The 23,009-nt window shown below is 40.1% G+C and overlaps 2 protein-coding genes and 1 long non-coding RNA gene across 6 annotated transcripts; 1 reads left to right on the top strand and 2 right to left on the bottom strand.

The window, feature by feature from the left end:
• The first annotated feature begins 414 nt into the window (after nt 1–414).
• Nucleotides 415–2,773, top strand: LOC104425334 (glucan endo-1,3-beta-glucosidase, basic isoform-like). Its single transcript, XM_010038010.3, has 2 exons — nt 415–541; nt 1,644–2,773. Exons 1-2 carry the CDS (start codon nt 448–450, stop codon nt 2,585–2,587), a joined length of 1,038 nt encoding a protein of 345 aa, XP_010036312.2. The 5' UTR covers nt 415–447; the 3' UTR covers nt 2,588–2,773.
• Nucleotides 2,774–4,966: 2,193 nt separating this feature from the next.
• On the bottom strand, nt 4,967–8,271 carry LOC104425335 (protein IQ-DOMAIN 14). Of its 4 annotated transcripts, XM_018864646.2 has the most exons (7): nt 8,143–8,271; nt 7,811–7,996; nt 7,515–7,697; nt 7,147–7,431; nt 6,265–6,495; nt 5,960–6,091; nt 4,967–5,826 (listed from the first exon to the last, which is right to left on the bottom strand). In XM_018864646.2, the coding sequence occupies exons 3-7, from the start codon at nt 7,587–7,589 to the stop codon at nt 5,293–5,295; spliced, it is 1,257 nt and encodes a 418-aa protein (XP_018720191.2). In that variant the 5' UTR covers nt 7,590–7,697; nt 7,811–7,996; nt 8,143–8,271; the 3' UTR covers nt 4,967–5,292. The 4 variants fall into 4 exon arrangements, with proteins under 4 accessions (XP_018720191.2, XP_010036313.2, XP_010036317.2 ...); XM_010038011.3 differs by having other exon boundaries at nt 7,515–7,996; XM_010038015.3 differs by lacking the exon at nt 7,811–7,996.
• A 3,602-nt stretch (nt 8,272–11,873) lies between these two features.
• Nucleotides 11,874–17,360, bottom strand: LOC108955904. The gene is made up of 4 exons (XR_005547303.1): nt 17,235–17,360; nt 17,058–17,158; nt 14,262–14,335; nt 11,874–12,412 (listed from the first exon to the last, which is right to left on the bottom strand). It is a non-coding gene; the product is annotated as an uncharacterized LOC108955904 (long non-coding RNA).
• Between the last annotated feature and the right edge of the window lie 5,649 nt (nt 17,361–23,009).

The following is a 23,009-nucleotide window of genomic DNA, read 5'->3' as shown; positions in this document are numbered from 1 at the left end:
CCCAAATTTTGATCACCCTCGTCAGTGAGCCATACTCGCGTCCAAACGGCATCTCATCACACATGCCGGTCGTGACTTGCTTGGTTTAATTGGTTCCGGATTTGCTCATCTACACGGGCGGAAAAAGAGCAGAGACTTTTCAAAACCGTCTTATTCCAATTTCGTGATACAAAACCGACAATACTGTTGAAAAAGCGTTTGATTGGATTAAGGTGGAACCACTTGACTAGGGACTAGGGAGGCCGTCGAGTAATAGACAAAATTGACTTTATTGCAGTGGACTTCAAATTTCAAAGCACGTCGGCGCTGCCCCCCCGCGCCAACCGCCCCCAGTGGCGCAGAAAAATCAATTAACCCCACGGGCCTATAAATCCACGGCCAACTCTCAAAGTGATGGCAAATCTCCACCTCTTATTATTCGTGCTATCTTATCATCTTCTTTGCCCAATGGCAAAATCTTCTCCCTTTGCTGCAGACTCCCTCTCGATTCCTTCAATGCTGCTCTTTGCTCTCATGGTGTTTACAATCCTGCACAGGACAGGTGAAGTGCTGTTTTGTGTATGTGATGGTTTCCTCATGCTAATTTTCAAATAAAAGGCTGGCATTGATGTTCCTTTGGATAGCTTCGGTGTCAACTTGATGCTTCTATATGTTCTTCATGACATAAACTTTCGTGTTGCCAATTGTTAGATATGATAATTTCCTTACCTATCCATATGATCTTTTTTTTTTGGTGGGTTTGTTACTTCGACACAATCATTTTTCTTGCTTCTAAATCATGCTAAGATGTTCTAAATCTTATGGTATGATTATACACACGGTAACAAGAGATGTTAAATTAGATCCATGACAAAATTAAGTTTCTATTCATGTATATATTTAAAATCGTGGTTGTACCGCAGTTTTTGTTACTGTAGCACTACTGTGAATTGCTATAGCTATTGTGTTTGATAACACATATCTCGAAGTTATTTTATCTTATAGGTAAGTGATAAATTTTACCTATAATCTATTACAATTATGAGGGTGTTGTATTTGTGACAAATTTTCAGTCGCCCAATAAAAACTGCACTGCCCATTTTGCCACGGTAAGTGCTTTAGAAGAGCTGTATCAAGAAACCTCTAAATATATTGATGTGACTTTAGCTGGCCCTTTCAATCCAAATCAATTGGGTTCACTTGTATGCCTAGCACATAGTTGATGACCACGCATATGCATGTGCATGTGTACCATCGAATGCATTTGTGGAGTATTGACTAAATGTCCCCTATAAATTATTATAACTGTAAGGGTGCTGTACCTATGAGAAATTTGCCAGCGGCCTTAACGCCCATTCCACCGTATTAATTGCTTTAGAAGAGCAGTATCGAGAAAGCCCTAGTTATATTGTTGTGACTATAGTGGACCTTTTCAATCCAAATTGATTGGGCTCACTTGTTTGCCTAGCCCGCACGTGATGACCATGCATATGCACGTGCATTGGTCCCTTACAAAGAACATTGAAAAATTGTCATTGACAACAAAAAAATTTATGCAATCTCTATTGTATAATAGGTAATAACGTGTCTCTATTGTATATTTCTTTTCATCTCGTAATAGAACATCAGCAATCACTAACGATCTTGATCATACCAAAGTCCAGCTGCCCAGACAGGCGTTTGTTACGGGATGCTTGGCAACAATCTACCATCGGCGCAAGAAGTCGTGGCCCTTTACAAGCAGAACAACATCCCCACCATGCGAATCTACGACCCAAATCCGCAGGCTCTTCAAGCCCTCGGCGGGTCTAACATCGAGCTCGTGCTAGGCCTCGCGAACCCCGACCTCCAAAGCATCGCCTCCAGCCAGGCCAACGCCAGCGCATGGGTCCAGAACAACATCAAGAACCACGGCAACGTCCGGTTCAAGTACGTCGCGGTCGGCAATGAGGTCAAGCCCTCCGACTCGTTCGCCCAATTCCTCGTCCCCGCCATGCGCAACATCCGGACTGCACTCGCCGGCGCCGGCCTCGAGCAGATCAAGGTCTCCACATCGGTCGACACGGGCGTGCTCAGCGAGTCCTTTCCTCCCTCCAAAGGCGTGTTTAGGTCCGATTACATGCCTCTCCTCGGCCCCATTATTGGGCTCTTGGTCGAGACCCAAGCCCCCTTGCTAGTGAACGTGTACCCTTACTTCAGCTACATCGGCGACCCTCAAGGCATTAGATTGGACTACGCGCTATTCACGGCGCCCTCGGTGGTGGTCACGGACGGGGCATTGGGTTACCAGAACCTCTTCGACGCTTCACTGGATGCGGTCTACTCTGCGCTCGAGAAGGCCGACGGCGGCTCACTGAAGATCGTCGTGTCGGAGACCGGGTGGCCTTCGGCCGGAGGAGGGGAGGCGACAACGCTCGACAACGCGAGGACTTACAACACCAATCTGGCCAAGCATGTCAAGGGAGGGACACCGAGGAGGCCCCGTGGCCCGATCGAGACGTACGTTTTCGCCATGTTCGACGAGAACCAGAAGAGCCCCGAGACTGAGAAGTACTGGGGGCTTTTCCTTCCCAACAAGCAGCCTAAGTACTCGATCGATCTCAATTAGGAGAGGATCTTGTCAGGTCCTATTATGATGCCGTGTGGGGGGGTGCAATGAGAGCATGTTATAACCCCGAAAAAATAAAAGGAGCATCACTAGTCGAATCGATTTACATATGGATTAAATTTCTGTTTCGATGATGATTACTTTCCTCATTTCGATCATTTACTGTTGTCGGTAGTATCTGATTCAATTTTCGTGCATCAAACCAGGTTCACCTTTAACTTTGTATCCGGTCAATTCCGATAGTTTCGTCACGTCATCGATATGGATTTATGCCTATGTGGAAATGCGGAAGGGGCAGCAACAGGAATTTCTAGAGTTTGTTCTAGTAGCAATGCTCATTTCGATCGATTAACAATTGAGTCCCAAAATTCTAATTCTCACTACGTGGGTCCTAAAAGTTTTCGAAATACATTCGTCGGAGTCTCATGATGAGATGCTCTTCCGGTAACAACTTACCTTTTCTCATAAATCCAGATCCAATTGAGTTCCACTCAAAATCACAAATTATCATACGGTATTTTTCACTGTAAATGATTTCATTTAAATGCATCACATATTGACACGATGGATGTAGCATTTTATCAACTTGTTGCATATTATTCCATTAGAAATGGCATTTGCAGCAACTCGCCCTTTTAGATAGTTTCTATGGCTCGAACTGCTGCAACTGCAGCAACTACAACACTTTTATAATAAAGAATTTTGCTAGCGTAACAATTTTTCTACCTGTGCTATCCCTGCAACTTTTGCCCTCTCTTCCCATCATCTCTCTCCCTCTTCTTCTTCTTCTACCTGTTTCTACTTTGTTCACATTCACGACTCACCCACCACCACATAAAACAGAGCATTGCAAGGTCGAGATTGTTCCAGATCAACTTGACGATTCTGAGGGGTCGCCACCGTTTGTATGACTGTTACTGGAAATAAGGATGTAGGACTACAACGTCATGTCTTGGGTATCCTGCAGGGGACACGGAGTTGAAGAGCAGACCAAAACAGGGGATCTTAGGTCCATTCTAGTAGTGGCGGTCTTAGGCGATGCCAAGCCACGTTAGAAAATCACGAAGGTTTGAAATGAGTGTCCGAATCTTTGGAAGCATTTCAATGAACATTTGACCTAGAATGACAGCCACTTATGGTTAATGACACTGTTCAGGAGCCTTTGTGTCTCATCGAAGTCCGATACTCTCCGAAACTAGATCAATATATGTCGGAAAATCCGACACGTGGTCAACTCTCCTATATTAATAGCATTTTATCAACTTGTCGCATATTATTCCATTAGAAATGGCATTATCAGCAACTCACCCTTCTAGGTAGTTTCTATGGCTCAAACTGCGGCAACTGCAACACTTTTATAATAAGAATTTTGCTACCACAACAATTTTTGGGTGTTGAAATATTATCTCACATCGGTCGATAACATGTTATATATACTTTTTATATTCATATAGTCGCCTCTGCCTATTAACTTAAACTTTTGGGTTGGACTTTTTAACACGGTATCAGAGCCAGTACTATTCCTTTCGCAAATATGCATGATCGAAATTCCATATAATTTTTTTTTTTTTATTCTTGTGATATCTTCCATTTATTAGTTTAAACTTTTGAGTTGAGCTACTATTAGAATAATAGTCTATTGTAAATTATAAATTCTTGAAGGAGTGGAGTAGACCCCACAACAATTTGTAATTGTTTGTTATTTAGTTTTTTGTGATCTATAATATATTTTTATTTTTATAGTATATTAAAGACCGTCATCCAAATTGTTGTTACCGATTCTCAAAGGTGGTTGCAACCCTCTGTCAAACACATTGCTTCTTGGGCATGCTCTGTTCACAGCTCCTATATCCACTCAAGAAAAGGCTGATGGTGGGCTCGCTACGAATGGTCGGTCACCAGAAGTGTCCACGGCCTTTGGTCGGTGGAAGGCCGTCCATCTACAGTGCAAAACTTACAGATCCGAATGCAGTCGCGGATGTGAAGTGGAGGAACTCCATAGGGCCCTTGAAGGGCCTATTTATATAAGAACGTCTTTCAAATGTTGGATGAGATTCAGAAAGAAACCGGACACAAGAAGCTTGACAGAACTCAATTTGGCAGTGCTTGTGTTGAGAAACTTCATTGCTCAAGGCCCGGATGTGCTCATCATCTTCGAGCTGCGCAAAGGCCGATAGTCCACGATGACCAAAGGAAGTTCTTTCCATGTCAGGCTCTTGCCAAGTCCGATGAACATGCAGCTCCAATTTATCGATTTGGTGCCCAAGGGATGATTTGGAAAGTTATAAAAGTTTAAGACTTGATTGGACTTTCGCCAAAAAAAAAAAAAACAGTACAATGTCCATTCGATCAAGAGGGAAGATTTTGTAACAGGGCAAAGGAAGAAACTAAAATTACATATCGGGTATCATAAAAGGGAACTATCCAACACAAACCCACTCCTTGTTGCAGGGAATGCTCTTCCAAAAAAGCCAAAAAGGAAAAAAAAAGAAGAAAAAAGGCAAAGCTCAAACAGCTGCAATGACAACCACAAGCACCCTTAGAAAAACCAGCACAAACATAAACAAAAAACATTGGCTATTACCTACTGATGGATTATGTACTCAAAAAATATTCCCCGCATCCGTGGCAAGAGAAGACACCGAGTAAATTAGTTTCGATCTTGTATGGCCTCGGTGACAGGTTGGGTTTAGGCTTCTGACAGGTCAGTATCGACGACTTGTGCCTTCTGATACTCTTCGAGAAGTTGCGATGCTCCTACTTGTGCTCCCATAGTCCCCATTATTGAAAGAGTACGAAAGAGAGAGTCCGTTATTGCAGAGCAAACTCTGATCAAGCGTAGTATCGAAGTATCCAACTCGCTGCTTCGGCGTGCTCAAGGACCTGGCTTTTGCCTTTGCGGATTCGGTGATTGCCATGTAAGTAGGAAAAACTGGCGAACTAGGAACGGTGCCATCGTCCGTGATTGACATCTGTTTCGCGTGACCAAACGATCTCCTTGGTAGAGAAGGAATGTTCAGCACTTCGCTTAAATCCTTGTCTCGAGCGATTCCCATCTTGTCTCGTCTAATTTCGTGTCTTTTGCCACTGTTTGCATCTGAATGCGTAATGGGCATTGAAGTCAGTGATCTCTCATCTGTGTAAGCATCCGAGTCAGGCCACGGCTCTAGGCGGCAGCTCCACCTCCCATAGTCCTTGGTCCATTGAAATTCTTCTGGAACTTGAGAAATTCGTCCTTCCTGAGAAAATGCAAAAGCTCCAACGAGGGAAATAATTAGGTTCAACCAATGAATTATATTCGGGTTATCAGGATTTGAGCTAATACAGATGCCTTTGTCCATAAGAATAATAGTCGTGACTGCGTGGAATTACCCGGTGGGAGTACGAAAATTTCTTCATTCGCTCTCTTTTACTCATCGCGTCTTGCTTCCTTAGCAGATTGGCTTCAAGGTCTGCCTTTGAGTATGCGCTGCAGTTCCAACTCCTCTGGCTGGGGCAATCGAGCTGCTCAATGCAAGGACAATTTCTCCAGTAGGATTAGCATTATAAAATTAGAGGTACTATTAAATAAGTACCGGACATCAATCTGCAGTTTATGGGACAAAATTACAAATGATGACTCCTGTAATAAAAAGCAGTGTGGAAAAGGAGATTTGGATGCAACAAATCTCATCTACCTTCATTTCCATTTCCGCCTGATCTCTTCTGGACTTGCAGAGATCTTTCTTTTCGCAAAATTCACAGCCTCCATTTCTAGATGCGCTCCTTTGCAGGGCAGATGGTTGCATACTCCCACTGGAGGGAGGCAAACACGTCAATGTGGCGACTCTTTGCCGTCTGACAGCTCTGCCACGGGCAATAGCTTGTAGCCTCACCAGTCCTTTCAGTGCACGGAATGCCTTCCTCGCCTGTTTGAACTCTCGACGAGCAAGATTGTCAGGATAACGAAGTCGTGTTCATTTCAAAAGAAATAACAAGCAATGCCCCGAATTAAGCCTTTCATATCTTATGGAACTCGTCCTAGGAAATTCCACAACGCTTCTATATTCTCCATTTGAATCATTAGATAATAACAGATGGCTGCCAAAATATCATAAGTTCATTATATATGGCCAAATGGCAGGAAACAAGGTTCAAAGGCTTCAAACGAACGAATGTTCGATTGTTTTGATTTCTACGTTGGTGTCTATACGCATAATTGAGGAACAGAAGTCACGACAACATAAAGAATCATAATAATTCTCGAGAGCATTTTATGGAGTACTAAGAAACTATAAAAGAAACTACATGTGCATGAGTAACTGCCGCAATGAGGTGATTACACAGCGATTGAGAAATTGCTGAGTAATGACTTCTATCTCATCCATTGTTCCACTCTACATGCTAATAATTGTTCTGCAATTGGTAAAGTAGCTCTTCCCACATGAGATTCAGACTCAGCAGAATTGTGACTGAAAACATCTCACACGAAATGTCCCAAGTGATGTAATTGAAACATTACTGTCATGAATAAATTCTGAAATTTATAATCTGAGTGCCAGAGTAACAACAACACTCACAAGATATGCCCGGAAAGTGCTTTGAATTTTGATAGCAGCCAGGTGTGGATCTCCTTTGTAAATGCAATGCTGCGATCGAGAGGCGCCGGTCAACCGGACCACCTCTGCCGCAGCATGGGCGGCTGCAACTGCTGCCTCGGCAGCAGCCGCCGTGGCCATGGCAACTGTCAGAGCATGCTTCCTCTGTTCCTCTATTGCTCGACTCAATTTCGCATTTGGTGGTGCAAGTTGAGGACATTGGTTAAGCTTAAGCCCTCCAAACAACCACTCATACTTCCTTGGTTTCTGCATTCAAAACCCAAAATGATGTATCTCCTCACAAAAGCTAGAATCTACAGAACAGGAAAGATTAGGGGCTTTAGGACAACCTTTTCTGCTTTTCCTTTTGAATCAGGGACAAAGAGCCTCTTTATCCAGCTGAACCAACACATCTTCTTCCCCATATAACATTCAGCAATAATCTATCCCAACTTCACGAAACGCTCTTGACGATCAAGAAGCCTTCCAAAGTAGCAAAAGTCCTTGCCTTCCCACAAAGAATGATCACAATTCTGAGATGGAATATGAAAGCCCCCGCAAACAAAAATTTTAGGCCACAAAAGAAAGGTATCTCTTTCGTGCCATCAAAGCCCTGCCTAGGCAACTCAAAAGAAATTAATAATACCAATATTTACGAAAAGTACAGTGTCAGACGATAGTGATTCCAGGACCCAATTGAATTGTTCACGTATTAAGAGCTTCATCAAGAACCGCACAAGTGGTTAACGCTGCCACGCCATCTATGCCAGAAAAAGACTGGGCAGAGACATGCGTTACTGAGGAGACTTGCCTCTTATATAGCATCAACCACCTAAACCCAAACCAAAAACAAAGAAGAAAAGTACTCAAACTTGACCTTAATTGAACGGCATGAATGTATACAGTCCTAACCAACCCCAAAAAAGAAAAGAAGAACCCAACATTCATTCTTATTAAACATAGTGCGCTGTTCAATACCAGGAAGAACTCAAAGGACATCAGCACCAAATGTACGGGCATTTCTTGAAGAAACTTGGCAAGAAATTGTCAAGCCAAACCCTGCTCAGTTTCCCATTAGCAAGCGCAGAGAGAGAGAGAGAGAGAGAGAGAGAGAGAGGTGTGTGTACCTGTTCACTGTGTCTGCTTCAAGCGTTTTATAGTTGGTGATGCAAGAATTCAGAGTGATGACACGGAGAGAAGGTGATGACTAGAAATCAAAGAGGGGTCTCTTTCAAGCTTCATCGTGGGGGACCCCTTTTTTGCTTCTTTTTCTCAATCTCTCCCCCCAAAACAGTCACTTTCACAACTGCCACCTGACCAGTTGTTCTCAAGGGCCTCTATTCGGTACTCCCTCGATTTACCATCCTGGCCCTCGATCCGTATCAGTTCAGAACTCCGTAGATCTCAGGGTGTATCTTCCTTTCTTGACGTGCCAAATCAGTATTTTCAAAATCAAATAATTCCCAAATTAAATGTGCTTATGAAGCATCCGAATGCGCTAATTAGCGGGACCTTTTTATTAAATCTAGGTTCGATGCTATGGTTACTTTCCTAAGTTCACAGGTTCGGGCACCATGGCTACTTATTGCACTCCATGGATTGTTCTTGAGCACAACACCTAAATCTCATTTCACCTTAATATAAAATTGGTTGATGGTGATGTGATGGAAGGCGAATCAGCTGTTAAGGGCTACTTTTTTCTTGGAGAACTCCCCCCACGTATGATATCGACATGTCCTATCTTCGAAGAGGGTTTACTCCAATAACACTTCATAAGATCTTTCCTCCATTAGCATTCAAACTTCGAAATTAACCCGCGAAAATGGAATTAGAACCGCCGTATGTTTCGTTGCATTTCAAGACCACCTACTACATCCTAAGACTCGGTCAGCTATTCACGAGGCATTTTTCCAAGTAGACGGAATAAATTGACAAAAATGTTAGTGCCCCCAATTTTCTTTTCTTCAGCATGGCCCATCCAAAGTCCCTTCATGAGAATATAATCGACCCTACAATCAAGGACACCATGTGAACAAGAACACATTTCTTGACCCTAGCTTTATTTTTGGACCATACATTTCTTGGCCTTAACTAATGTCTATATACTAGACCCAACCTAGTTGACAACCTATCACCTACGCCCTTTTTTTATCTATATGATGAAAACTGCAATTTGAATATGTAAATTGTAAAACGATTGAATGATGCTTCCCTCCTTTTCTATTTTGAAAAAGAAATCAAATCTATCATGAAATTTGTCATCCGGGTATTATTGCATCAACGCACTGACTTCGATGGAAAATCATACATAGTAAATGGGGAAGATTAACGTACCTAAGTTAGTAATTAGGGAGTGGGATGACATGAATCTTGATCCTTATCTTTATTTTGGCGTGGAGCAAGGAAAGAGGGCGAAACCTCTTTTGAGCTGTAGATAGTCCCCAATATGTGCCATCAGTGTGGTGTGGGGACTATGCCTTTTTTGCTTATTATAACCATTTTTTTTAGCTTAACAAAGGAGTCATAAGAATGAGAAAAAATATGCGAGAAATTTCCTTTATTAATAAGCCCAAGATTTTCAGCAAATCATGAGGAAGTCCTCACTTTTTCCACCCCTACTTTTTACTCTTTTCCGTAAAATGCTGAAAATAGAAAATTTCTGGCAGAAGGATTTAGGTTCGGTCGTTCCTTTTTGCTAACAATCATTTGCATTCTAATTTTGGCACATGGTTAAAGAAAGGGTTCAGTAAAAAAAATTTATATTATATTTTTGGGAGTCGCCAGAAAAAGGCAATTTTTTTTCTTTTGGGGGTCACAAAAGGAGTAATTTGTTTAATTAAAGAGAAGTTGTTGCATGTTAAATGGAGAAAGCGACAGGCTAAGCTATTATTGTGCCACATGATCTACATCAGGCATTTATTGTTTAGAATTAACTTCTGTTTGACCAATGCTAGCAAGCATTATATCCACATATTTAACTAAATCTATCGAAAAACACATTTTCCAATTATTTTTGCATGATGATTTATTTGGTCTATCGCATTTTACATAAACTATATGTATAAGAAATTTTATCTCCGATGGAAACTGTTTAGCACCATATCAATCGTGATTGGTTACGCCTGAGGCAAAATTACATAGCCAAATCATCATGAACGAGTATAAGAAATATGAGCCAATCAGTTAGAAAGTAAGATCTAGAATACAAAGTTCCAAAATTTAATACCGCGGCATGACTGCAATTTGCAATGAAAGTTGCTTAAGTTCAAAGCGTGGACGGCTTAATCATTGTGGCTTTAAGTGAACCCACTTTTGACCGGTTCAATCACAAAAGTAGATTAGCTTCACTAAAGAAAAGGAAAGATGGGCAGAGATCGAAACTTGTCAAATGCTTGGGCAAAGGTCTCATGAGCCGAATCGAGTGTGCATGATACACATCACCATCTCTGTCACAATAATCACACACACTTCTTCTCCCCATTGCCGAACAGCGCCTCTGATGCATGCTGAGCAAACTGAAAAGGCGAAAGTCGCATCATTGTCGTATTAGTTTAAAGCTCGGTTAGAAAATGCTTTCCTCTCACATTTCTTTTGGATCAAATCCCATGTGCTGGAGAGCGGCGGATAAAGGGCTTGACTGGTCCACAAAGCCTCCCCAGCAAAAGAAAAGTGGCTTTGATCACAAAGATGGCCATTTGGGTTGTGAATTGACAGTTCTATTTTCGTTGCAAGGCTCCCTACTATGGGATTGGATGTGATCTGATGATGGTTTGATTTCTCCCATTTTGTGAACTTGGCTCCATTTTGTCGGAAAAATTGTTCAATAAGATTTAAATCTATTATACTTTTATCAATTTCACCATAAATTTTTGAATTTTATCAATTGAACTATAAATATTTTCATGTTTTATCAATTTGGTCCACCCGGCTAATTTTGGCATCACTGACATATACATTGGCTATTATAAATAGCAAAACCGATGCTAATATGCACTTAATAATATTTTAATATTTTTTTGAATTTGTTTCTTTTCTTCTCCTTTCCTTCCTTTTTATTTTATTTTCAATTTTCTCTTCTTTTCCTTTTGCCAGCCTCAAGCGAGGGGCACCCAAGTGGGGTTGGCGATGGGCTGCCCTCACCAAATCGAGGGAGGGTTGCTCACACTTGCCCAAGTGAGGGCAACCCTTGCCAGGCGAGGGTGGCCCTCACCACCCTAAGCCCAAGTGTCTCTTGTTGGAGGCCAATGAGAGCAGCCCTCACCTAAGGTTGGCAGCCTACATTGGCCATCAATGACACTCAATGGGGGGAAATGAAAAGAAAGGAAAAATGAAAATTTATTAAGATATTATTAAAAATTATTCACATCGATGTCAGTTTTGTTATGTAGGACGGACATCATTCATGTCAGCAATTTCCAGCCAAAATTGGCTAAATGAATTGAATTGGCTAAGCATGAAAATGTTAAGAATTTAATTGGTAAATTTGAAAACTTTAAGATTGAATTGGTAAAAGTGTAGTAGGTTTTAAAAATAATTTAGACAATTTTCCCTTTTGTCCTGAAATTGATTAAATGATAGAAAGTGAAAAAAGAAGCCCAAATGGGATTGAATGATGAGAATCGAAAATCTTTAGCTTCTTTTAGTTTAGATACTTTGACATACATTCTTATCTAGCAATAGTAGGATAGCACAATCCGTGCACAAAGGCATGTGAGGAAGTGAATTATAATCATAAATTAACAAGAATTCAATAGTTCACTGGGAATGCCATTCAACAACGCTCGTCTTCACTCTCTTGCTGGTAGAGCTTTTCCTCTCTTCTTTGGGAAGAGATTTCTTCTATCCCTTCAATGGGTGATAGAGTAAACAAAACCCTAAAACCTCCGTAATCCTCATATGGCATCTTCCCCACAAGGATTTCTCCACTCTCCAGGTTCAGTAAGATGTCTCCCCCTCACAACCCAAGCCTTTCCGATGATTACAATCCCAAATGAAAAACCCTAACTCCATAACCGACCCATCCCTTCCCTTCACAACCTATAAACTTTCAACCTCACCATAGTCTAGCCCACCAATCTATCAAAGCAACCTTGCGACCCTGCCACTTCTATCATAAAGCTCCCTTCAATTTGTTCTTCAAAACTTTGAATAAACCACTCAGCAATCTTGCCCGCCTTCACAGTTTGGTCCAATCCCCTGCTCCTAGGTGCCTTTGCGTGAAGATAACAACCAGCTGTAAACCTCATACCTGCAGAAAAGAAGAATAGAAGGTAACATGGAGAATGATATGTGAATGGCTGCCTTATGTAAAAGCCTGGGCCACTTGTGGTTGGAGGATGATATAGTAGAAGTGATCAAAGAAATCCCCCTAGAAAAAAGAAAGGAATGCAACCATACTCTATTTGGTAAGTTATTTTTCAAACCTAATGTCAACTTCCAAGCTTTTCTTAATACAATGAAGAAAGCATGGAAAACATAATTGGTGGTCTGCTCCCAAAAGGAACCAAGTTTTCTCTCTTTCGTTTTTCAATCGGAGGAGGAAAAAGAGAGTCATGACATCCGGACCCTAGTCTTTTGCCAGTAATCTATTAGTACTCAAACAATGTGAACCTGAAATCCCAAAGCATTGTTATGATTATTCTCGATGCGCTTTTTGGGTGCATATTGGAGGGATACCCCCTGGATGGATACTAGAAGAAGTGCTCACTGATCTAACAAAAAAGGTAGGCAAAGTTTTGGAAATTCAAGTGGACTCAAAAGGAAACAGACCACAGAAAGGTGGAAAAGCAAGAGTGGAAGTGGATCTGTTAGCTCCATTGAAATCAGGTACTATTCTAGATATAGAAAATAAGAAGTTATGGGTGGAATTTAAATATGAACGTCTACCGCACTATTGCTATTCGTGTGGAAAAATTGGTTATTATGCTAACTATGAAGAAATTCCTTATGAGCACACAAAATGGGCTGAAAACAATGCAGGAAAATATGGCCCATGGCTTAAGGCGGAAGTGCAAGACCATAGCCCCCACTGGGAAGCGTTCTATGGCAAATTAGAAGAAGAAATTATTGTTGAAGAAACAGAACCAAAAATTCCTCCTACAGCTTCTAAAATGGACTTAGTGGCCAGAGACGAAATTGATAACAGGACAGCCCCAAACCGTAACAAGAAAAGGGCAAAAGCTCAAACGTGCAGGAGGCACAAGAAGAATCAGCAGATACCACTATGAAAAATACAGATCATGGCAAACAGATTATGTGCTTCGAAGCAACTAGGCCGATCCTATCGAAATTTGGGAATTGCAGCAAGAAAAGTATAAAGGTGCAGATAGCGAAAAAGCATAAATGCATAGCTGAACTAGTTCCCCTCATGATCGATGATATAGAGCTTTTGGAGACCCCAATTCAGTTGAGCGAAAATGGCAATGAATGGCTTTGGTGGCTAGCCCTAATAAGCCACCGGCGATAATATGAAAATTATAAGTTGGAATTGTCAGGGGCTAGGCAATCCCTAACATTCCAAGAGCTAAGAGCTCTAGTAGCTCTTGAAAGGCCCAATCCGGTATTTTTAATGGAAACAAAGAATAAAACAACGGTGGTGGAGGGTGTAAAAAGGAGACTTAAGTTCCAAAATATGTTCCTAAAAAACCCGGAAGGAATTGCGGGAGGCCTAGCAATTTTGTGGAGTGGGGAAGTGATGTTAAAGGTAAACACAAGCACTAAAGAGTTTATTAACTTAGAGTGCAAAGATCCGGCTAGTGGCTATCAAATGAGGATTACTTTCCTCCATGCACCGACGAACTTCGGAGAGAGACTAAAGCTATAGCAAAAGCTGAAGGATTTCTAGTCAACAAACCAACTACCGTGGATTTGCATGGGAGATTCTAATGAAATTTTATATGTTTGGGAGAAGGTAGGGAAAAGAGAAGCTGATAATCACCGATTAGCAACGTTTCAAGAACTCTTAAATGAGTGTTCCCTAGTAGATATGGATAGCAAAGGTTGTGCTATGCCTACACTTGGGCAAACAATCGGGAAGGGGAGGCCCTTATTAAAAAAAGATTAGACAAAGTTCTATGCACAATGGACTAGAGAATTACCTTTCCTAATGCTGAAGTACAGGCTCTACCAGCAATTGGCTCGGACCACAGCCCTCTCCTCCTTGTGTTGCATCCTGAAAGTAAGAAAAGGAAGAGAGAATTTAAGTTTGAAGCATACTAGTCAGAAGATCAAGAGTGTGGAGAGATTATAAAGAGAATATGGAACAAAACACAATTAAGCCGAACGAGTTTATCAATGAAAGTCAATGATATTTCTAAGGAGCTTGCAAAGTGGAGCAAAGATAAATTTTGCAATGCACCGTGTCATATCAAGGAGCTAAAAATGGAATTAACAGAGATAACTAACAGGAATTCCAAAAAAACCAGCAAGAAGGAACATTAGAAAATTGTCGACCAAATTGACAAGCTTTGGCAATAAGAGGAAAAATTTTGAGGGATGAGATCACGTATCAATTGGTTGTAATGGGAACACAGGAATACTAAGTTATTCCATGTAACTACAGTGCAGAGAAGGTAGAGGAATAGGATTACAATGCTGCAAATGGAAGATCAAAGCTGGTGTAGGGATCCATCGGCACTCAAAGAACACATAGGGTCCTTTTACCGGAACCTATACAAATCGGTGGGTCTCAGGAACTATCAGCCAATCCTAAACGAGTGCCCCAGCCCAGTAAAAGAGGAAATAAATGAACATTTAATGGCAAACATTACCCTTGAAAAGGTGAAAGATGCGGCTTTCTAACTGGGCTCATTAAAGGCCCCAGGACCCGACGGACTAAATGGCATTTTTTATCAACAGTTTTGGGAGGACAAAAAGCTGGATTTGTTCCAGCTTGTGTAGAACTTCTTTGAAACAGGTACCCTCAACCCCCTCTTAAACAAAACACACATATCCTTGATATCAAAAGTAAAAAAACCCAGAAAGTATAGCACAATTCAGACCTATCAGCTTGTGTAATTTTAGCTACAAAATCATCTCAAAAGTCATGGCCAATAGACTAAAGATTTGGCTTCCAAAGATTATAGCACCTAAACAGAGCGCCTTTGTACAAGGTAGGCAAATCCATGATAATATTTTAATAGTTCTGGAAGTCCTACATCAGCTGAGAATAACAAAAAGAAAGAAAAAGTTTCAGGCAATCTTGAAATTGGATATGCAAAAAGCCTATAACAGAATTGAATGGGATTTTTTTAGGGATTGCATGCTAAAAATGGGTTTCTGTGAGAGGTGGGTATCTTTAATCATGCAATGTGTCTCGACGATGTCCCTAAGTGTGAAGATAAATGGGGAGCCTACTCAATACTTCACCCCTTCAAAAGGAATTAGACAAAGTGGCCCTCTTTCCTCATACATATTCATCTTAACAGCAAATGTTTTGTCTTAGATGATGAACAAAGCCCTAGAAGATGGAAGCCTCAAGGGTATAAAGTTAAACAGGTTCTGCCCTACACTGTCTCATTTACTCTTTGTTGATGATGCTATATTTTTTATGGATGAAACTATTGTAGAATGCCAAAACCTAGCAACTATTCTTAACCAGTACTGCTTTGCAATGGGCGAAGCTATAAATTTAAACAAATCAGGTGTGTTTTTCAGCAGCAATTGTCCTTTATCTCTGAAAAGAAACTTAGCACAAGAACTCAAAGTTCCAATAATAGACAAAACAGGGAAATACCTCGGCATACCAATAGACTGGGGTCATTCAAAGAAATAGATGTTCGCTTGGATTTTAGCAAGAGTAAGCTCAAAGCTAGAGGGATGGAAAGAAAAGTTATTATCCAAAGTAGGTAAAGAAACTCTGATAAAGAGCGTTGTACAAGCCCTACCTCATTATGCGATGTCAATTTTAAAATTGCCTATCTCTATATGCAAAGCCATAGAAAAAAGAATTGCTTCATTCTGGTGGTAGAAAAGTGATACAAGAAGAGGCTTGCATTGGAAAAAATGGGAAGCATTAAAAATAAGAAAGGATGAGGGAGGTTTGGGGTTCAAAGATCTGATGAATTTTAACAGAGCAATGCTCAGTAAGCAAGCTTGGCGATTATCCACGTCCCCTTCAACATTGTGGAGCGAAATATTAAAAGGCATTTATTTTCCAAATGGAGACCTGTGGAATGCAAGAAAAAGGCAGCGACCTTCTTGGGGATGGCAAAGCATTTTAACAGGAAGAGAAGCCATAGAATTAGAGGTTAAATGGTCAATGGGGGATGGCCAATCTATCAACATACAAGAAGACAAATGGCTAAAGTCTGGAGTGCTGGGAGGCCTGGCCAACCAAAATGAACCAGTTATGGTGGCAGAGCTTATCGACGAAGACTTGAGGGAATGGAAGGAAAGTTTGATTATGAAGATTTTTGAAGAACAAGTAGCAAACAAGATACTTGCGATAACCATTAGCCCAACCCCAAAGAATAATTGTCTAGTTTGGACAGGTAACAAATCAGGGACATATACTATGAAGAGTGGGTATAATATGGTCTATTCTAACACCACAAAAACAGAACCAAACAAAGCCTCATGTTCTTTCAAGCCTCCAAGAACCCTGTGGACTAGAATCTGGAGTCTAGCTATCCTCCCGAAAATGAGAACTTTCCTCTGGAGTTTATGTCAAGATGCCATACCAACGAGGGAGAATTTGCACAAAAGGAAAATGCTACCCAACCCTTTCTGTCCGATTTGCTCAGCCCATATGGAAACAACAAAACACCTATTTCTACTCTGCAAGTGCACAAAAAAAATATGGGCAAACACACGAATCAATCTCAGCAGGAACTCATGCAACATAACAAGGTTCGATAAATGGCTAACGGAGGTGTTTGAAGGAAGGGAGGTACCCGAAAAAGAACTAGTTGTTGCTGTGCTATGGAATATTTGGAAGACCCACAACAATTTTATTTTCTGAGCAAAGCCTCCAAAACCAATTGATCTTGTAGATCTTGCACAAGAACAACAAAAGAATTTCAGCTAATGGCAAAATCATAAAGGGCAAAAACCCACAAATCGAAGCTTACTGATTAGATGGACGCCGCCAGAGAGAGACGAGATGAAGCTAAACATTGACGCTTCTTGGTTTCCGGGTGAATTCCTCTGCTCAGCTACTAGTATTTTGCAAGATCCATCGAGTCTGGTCGTTGAGGATTTCACTGCAAAGGTTCGGGCGTCGTCTTCCCAACAAGCAGAAGCCCAATCTCTTCTACACGGGCTGAAGTACTTGAGACAAAAAAGAAAAAGAAAAAGAAAGGCATGTGGGAAAAGAGACAAGTCAAAGTGGAAGCTGGGTGTGAGAAAGTGACAGTTTCAGCTTGGTTGAAAGTGTTCTGGGCCGGGCTAAAGCATCATGGGATTTAAAGGAGATTGTGGAACATTGTAAAGAAAATTTAGCCTATTTCGAATTAGCAAGGGTAGTGTATTGTCTGTGAGAAGCAAACCGAGCGGCGGATTGGTGACTTTTCCTCCCCTCTCCCTTTCGAAAATTCTATGTTCGGAATTTTATCCATCGTTGCCTTGTAAGTCTCGCTTATTTTCATGAATGAATGTAATATCTACTTTCGACCAAAAAAAAAAGGATAGTTCACTGGGAAACCAGTTTTGTATGTATACCAATCTTGATATCTATGGTTATTTTGATCCATGTCGGTTAGCAGCGTAAGGCATCAAGAAATGTTAGTGCAAGTACAATGACGAAGTAGTCTTCTCTTTGCAAACGGACATTGAACATTCAAAACTATCCATTCTCGAAAGGGGTGGCAATCTGTGTGTCCTGTTATGATGCATGCGTCATTCATCCTCAATTTATATTTAAAGAATTAAACTCAAATTCCGGCCAACATGTAGTAGCTGCTATGACATATCTTCTCTGTCTAAGGTGATATAATTAGGGAAAAAAAAAAGGCCATGCTTTCCTCCTCCTTACCCACCTTTCGGTCGATTGGTTGCGAATATAAACATCGGTCACATTCATTTTAAGATCTCTAAACTACCAGTGGCCCATGGACCTGCTGCCGAAAGCTCTTTCCCACCCCCGTCGCTGCAATGGCGACAGAAAAAAGAGTGCTTCGGCTAGCGTTCATAAGGTCATCCTGAAAAGAGTTCTGGGCTTTTGGAACTTTCCGGTTTACAACTCGCAAATGGCATTGCTTTCTAGCCCAAAAGTCAGAAGGATGGGGCTCGATTTGAGAAAAATCCCCTCTAGTCCCAGCCCAAAAAAGATGAGTTTGTCCGGAACCAGATTTGGAATCGGATCATCCGACAGAATCCTGTCTGAGACTCTCCGACTGACTCGCTTCGTTTGAGATCAGAGACACATCCCAACGCTAGGTTACTGCACAGCCTCGTGTGAACATGAAGAACTTGACGTGACTCAACTGAATTGCTGTCTTTTTGCAAGCTCTCGACATGGCAAGAGAATCTTTTCCTCTGTTTACTTCTGTCTTTTTGCTACCATAATCACAGGGGTGCTGTTAGATAAAATAAAATAAGATAAAATATTTAAGCTCTTTTAATGAAAATATGGACGATTTCTCTATCGTGGTAAAATAAACTTTGTTATCTGATTTAAGTGAAGTTGGGTAAAATTGAACCAAATGCCATTAAAAAAAGTGCCGAAAAGTCCTAAACTTATTGTACTAATGTCAATTTATTCATAAAACTTTTCGTTATGCATTGATTTAATGCCAATTTAGCCATTTCTACTAATTTTGATTAGATGTTACTGACGTGAATATTGTCTAGTCCACGTGACACCACCGACGTTGATATTAACAAAATTTGATACTATTGATTTTTTCTTTTTATATATATTTTTACATTTTTTCTTTCTTTTGTTGGTGATCAACCATTGGCCATAGTTAGGCAAGTTAGCCTCACCTAGGCAAGGGTCACTATTGTTCACCATAGGCTAGGGTTGGCAAGGCTTGGCAAGGGCTGCCCTTGCCAAATATGGCCAGGCTAGCCCTTGCTCAAGCCAAGGTGGCCTCGCTCGAGCGAGCCTCTCTTGTGGCTAGCGATAGCAACCCCTCACCCAAGTGAGGCTAGTTTGCTCAACCATCGCCTATGGTCAATGATCGGTCACCGAGAAAAGGTTAAAAAGAAAGGGCAAAAAGAATTAAAGAAAGAAGAAAAAATCAGAAAATAATAAGTTAAAAAATATCAAAATTTTATAAAAAAATCATCTATGTGGGCTTGCCAGTTGCCACATCAACAACATTTGATCAAAATTAGTTCAAAGAACTTAATTGGTACTAATTCAAAAGGGTTAGGACTATATTAGTATAATTAAAAGATTGCAATAAAATTTGTACAAATAAAATTGATTTATGACTTTTTTGGCACTTTCCCATAGTGTCGTTGATCTTGAGCATAACATGGTTTGAATCCACTTTCAGCAAGTCCAAAAGAGCAAAGAAAAGAGAGACAAGAAGATGGTTCGAACCCATAACATTATTTGAATCCACTTTCGACAAGTCCAAAAGAGCAAAGAAAAGAAGATGGTTCGAACCCACCATTGACTTTGAAATAGCAAATTGGGTTCAATTCTTGTGATTCTGTAAGATAATATGCATTGCTTTCAAGTCTATCGTAGTTACCAAAACTTTTAATAAGTACTGCATAAGAGAAATTAAACTTCATGCACTTGAACTTTTAATAATTTTAATTTCCGACCTCCTCCTACTCCCTCCTCCAAATCCAAATCTCAATTTCACCGTTGATTGTCTATTTCCTACTCGTATTCTTTATTTACGGGGAAATTCCGAGAGGGGAGATTGTGAATATGTTGAGCAGTGGGGGACACGAGCATGGAAAGTACGAAACGCATTCAATTCACATCATTATTGCTCCAATAAGACCATAGCCCCTTCTCATCAATGACTCCTGACTTGTACGACGGAGGGCTGCTCTCTCCATCACCTTAGAACCTCGGTAGCCCTACCAATGGAGGGCAGTCACCAGTCAGAAAAGGAAGCTTAGATTTTTTTTCTCTGGACTGGAGGCGACATCGGAATACTGTGCGTGAGCAGTACCATTGAGTCGCTCAGCCCACTGGGGTTCCTTTGTAGTGGGAAAATTGTCATGAATTTTTTGAACTTATTGTATTTTTTTTAATTTAATTAAAAATATTTTAATTATATCAATTGAGTCATAAATCTTTTCATATTTATCCAATTGAGTCAATCTAGTTATAAGGCATGGCATCTAAGGTTGACATAAAAAATTTTTAATAATTTTTTCATTTTTAGATTTTTTTCTTTTTCTCTATTTTCCTTCTTTACTTATTTTTACCATGGCCAACAAGGGACCATGGGCGAGGGTCGTGATTGCCCTCGCCCAAATCTGGGTGAAGCCATCATGGTCATAAGCAACACCAACCTCACTAATGGCCGGTAGGGGTGATTGCTTTCCTATTCCCAAAATTGGGAATCGGATAGGGAACTAGGGATTGGACCACCTTATTGGTCTAGTATAATGACATTGGTCATTTTTTTGTTTTTTTGTAGATTCGACATTTAAAATATTGAAAATCATGTTGAAAGATTCATTGGATATGGACATTATTGATCACACCCCTTTTGGTATTGTATATAATTTCCCCATCCCTTTAGAGTGATTGCATAAAGATTCCCAAAAGTGCATATATGTTTTATTTTATACCATATGCATAGGAGTTAAAAACACCGACCTTGAGAATGGTCTTTGTCTGCTGCTACGGCATTGCTTCATTCATTACGTAATCCCCATTCACGCAACCAACTCCCTAAAAACCTAGTGCTAACTGCTACAGATATGTTATCTCCCCTTTATGTAATATCTCCATCTTATATCAATTAATTTATGTAATAATGTATATATAGTTGGTCCGGTCCAATTAGTTACCCTCTTGGAATGGGAAACTAGACCACCCGAACATTACTTCCACTTTGAGAAATTGGGAATCGGATTGATACTTTTGAGAATTGGACCAACTAGTCGATTTCGGTCCGGTCTAAACGGTTCCCAATTCACATGGTCCATTTTGCACACCTCTAATAACCAGTGAGGGTATGATGACCCTTACTGGCCACTGTAAAAGGAAAATATTAAAAGAGGGAAAATAGAATAAGATAGAAAAAGGAAAAGAAAAGAAAAGAATAATTAGAATGAACAAAAATATTAAAAATTAAAAAAAAATATTTACATTAAAGATGATCGTGTCATATAGGATGATTAACGTCCATGTCAACAATTTTTTTATTAAAATTGATCGAATTGATTGAATTAGTAAAACCTTTCAATTGGTAAAAGTGTAATAGATTTTTTTTAGATAATTTTGTTCTCTATGGTTGGTACCAAAATATCAATCGTTCAGTCAAACCAAAATGCACGTTGAGGTACGCAGGGAAGCATGTGAGAGCATATTCTCGGGGCATTGCAACCTGCATTAGCGTGTACCCTTGGCTTCTTTAATGTGTCCTTGGTTCAAGAGAGCACTGCAGCCGTGGTACATCACCTAATGAATCATGATGTCCTGAAATCTCCTTCGAGATCTCCCATGATTGCTCGAAAGACAATCTTCCTCAAGAGGTTAAAAAAAGTCAATCACCTTGTGCTTGCGGGTACAACTCGCTTAATCCGTCGAATAAAGCATATTTCATTATTGTTCAGGATCACGAATGTGGAGCTTGCTTACCTGGAAATCCACGAAACGCCGGTAAGCTCCATAAACAGGTCAAATCCAGTCATTTGGTGTGTGTGCAGGACTCAGACCAATTTCCACGAAATCAATGGAATTTAAAAATATGTGGCCTATAGTTCTCGATCTAGAAAGCCCCTAAAGCCAAACTATCTAGGTTACTTATAAATTTGTATAGTATCTCTCGATAAGGTTGTTAATATCTCATGTTTTGAAATTCTTTCCAATCAAATTAAATTTTCATGTTTTAATTACACAAACCCTTTCTCTTCCCTATAAGCACTTATTCTATCCCCGTTATGTTTCATGAGTAAATTTTTTTTTCTCATTTATTCGGTAATTTAGCCTGGCACATTAAATAATGTTACCTGATACCTACATGACATTGATCTTCTCTTACATTGAACAATTTCTGTTTTTTTATTCATGAACAATAATTAAACAAACTATTATGGATCAGATTGGGTCAGCAGACCTAATTCGAGTAAATGCAACTCCCTTGCGTTACACCAAATGAAGACCGGCTTATTCTTTTTACAACAAAAATGTGCACTTTATTTGTTTAAAATCTAGACCTATGGAATAGTTTTTAAATTTGACAATGTATAATGTTATTGGAAAAAAAAATTAAAAACAGAAGATTTTTCGATCTATAACTTGAACTGGCCCGAGCTCTATTGAGAATATTTAGCAAAAAAAAAAATTTCAGCCTACAACCTGAATTGGCCCTAGCTATACTAAGTATATTCAGTCTTGAAATTTTTTCTTTTCTTGAGTCGAGTCAATAGACTGGATCAAGACAAGTTAGGCCAAGTCTTTTCAAGTTAGGCAAAAATTACTTCCAAGCTCAACTTGTCCAACTTATTTGTAGCTTCAGAGTCATTTTTTTGAGCAAACAAATAGAAAACTATTATATCTTTTAAAGCACCAATTGTTCTCTAAATATGTATAACTAACACTTCGAAAATAAAATAATTGAAAACCGAATATTTGCTTATGAAGAATGCTTAACAAGTGCCTTGTGGCATTTGACTAAAAGACCCTTTATAATTATGCTAAGAAATTAATCAAGGACTATGCGCTCTAATTATTAAAAATATGACTTTTATAGGACACATTG

Source organism: Eucalyptus grandis, chromosome 11 (assembly GCF_016545825.1).
Source record: "Eucalyptus grandis isolate ANBG69807.140 chromosome 11, ASM1654582v1, whole genome shotgun sequence".
Lineage (NCBI taxonomy): Eukaryota > Viridiplantae > Streptophyta > Magnoliopsida > Myrtales > Myrtaceae > Eucalyptus > Eucalyptus grandis.
This window is presented reverse-complemented; position numbering and strand designations above follow the sequence as displayed.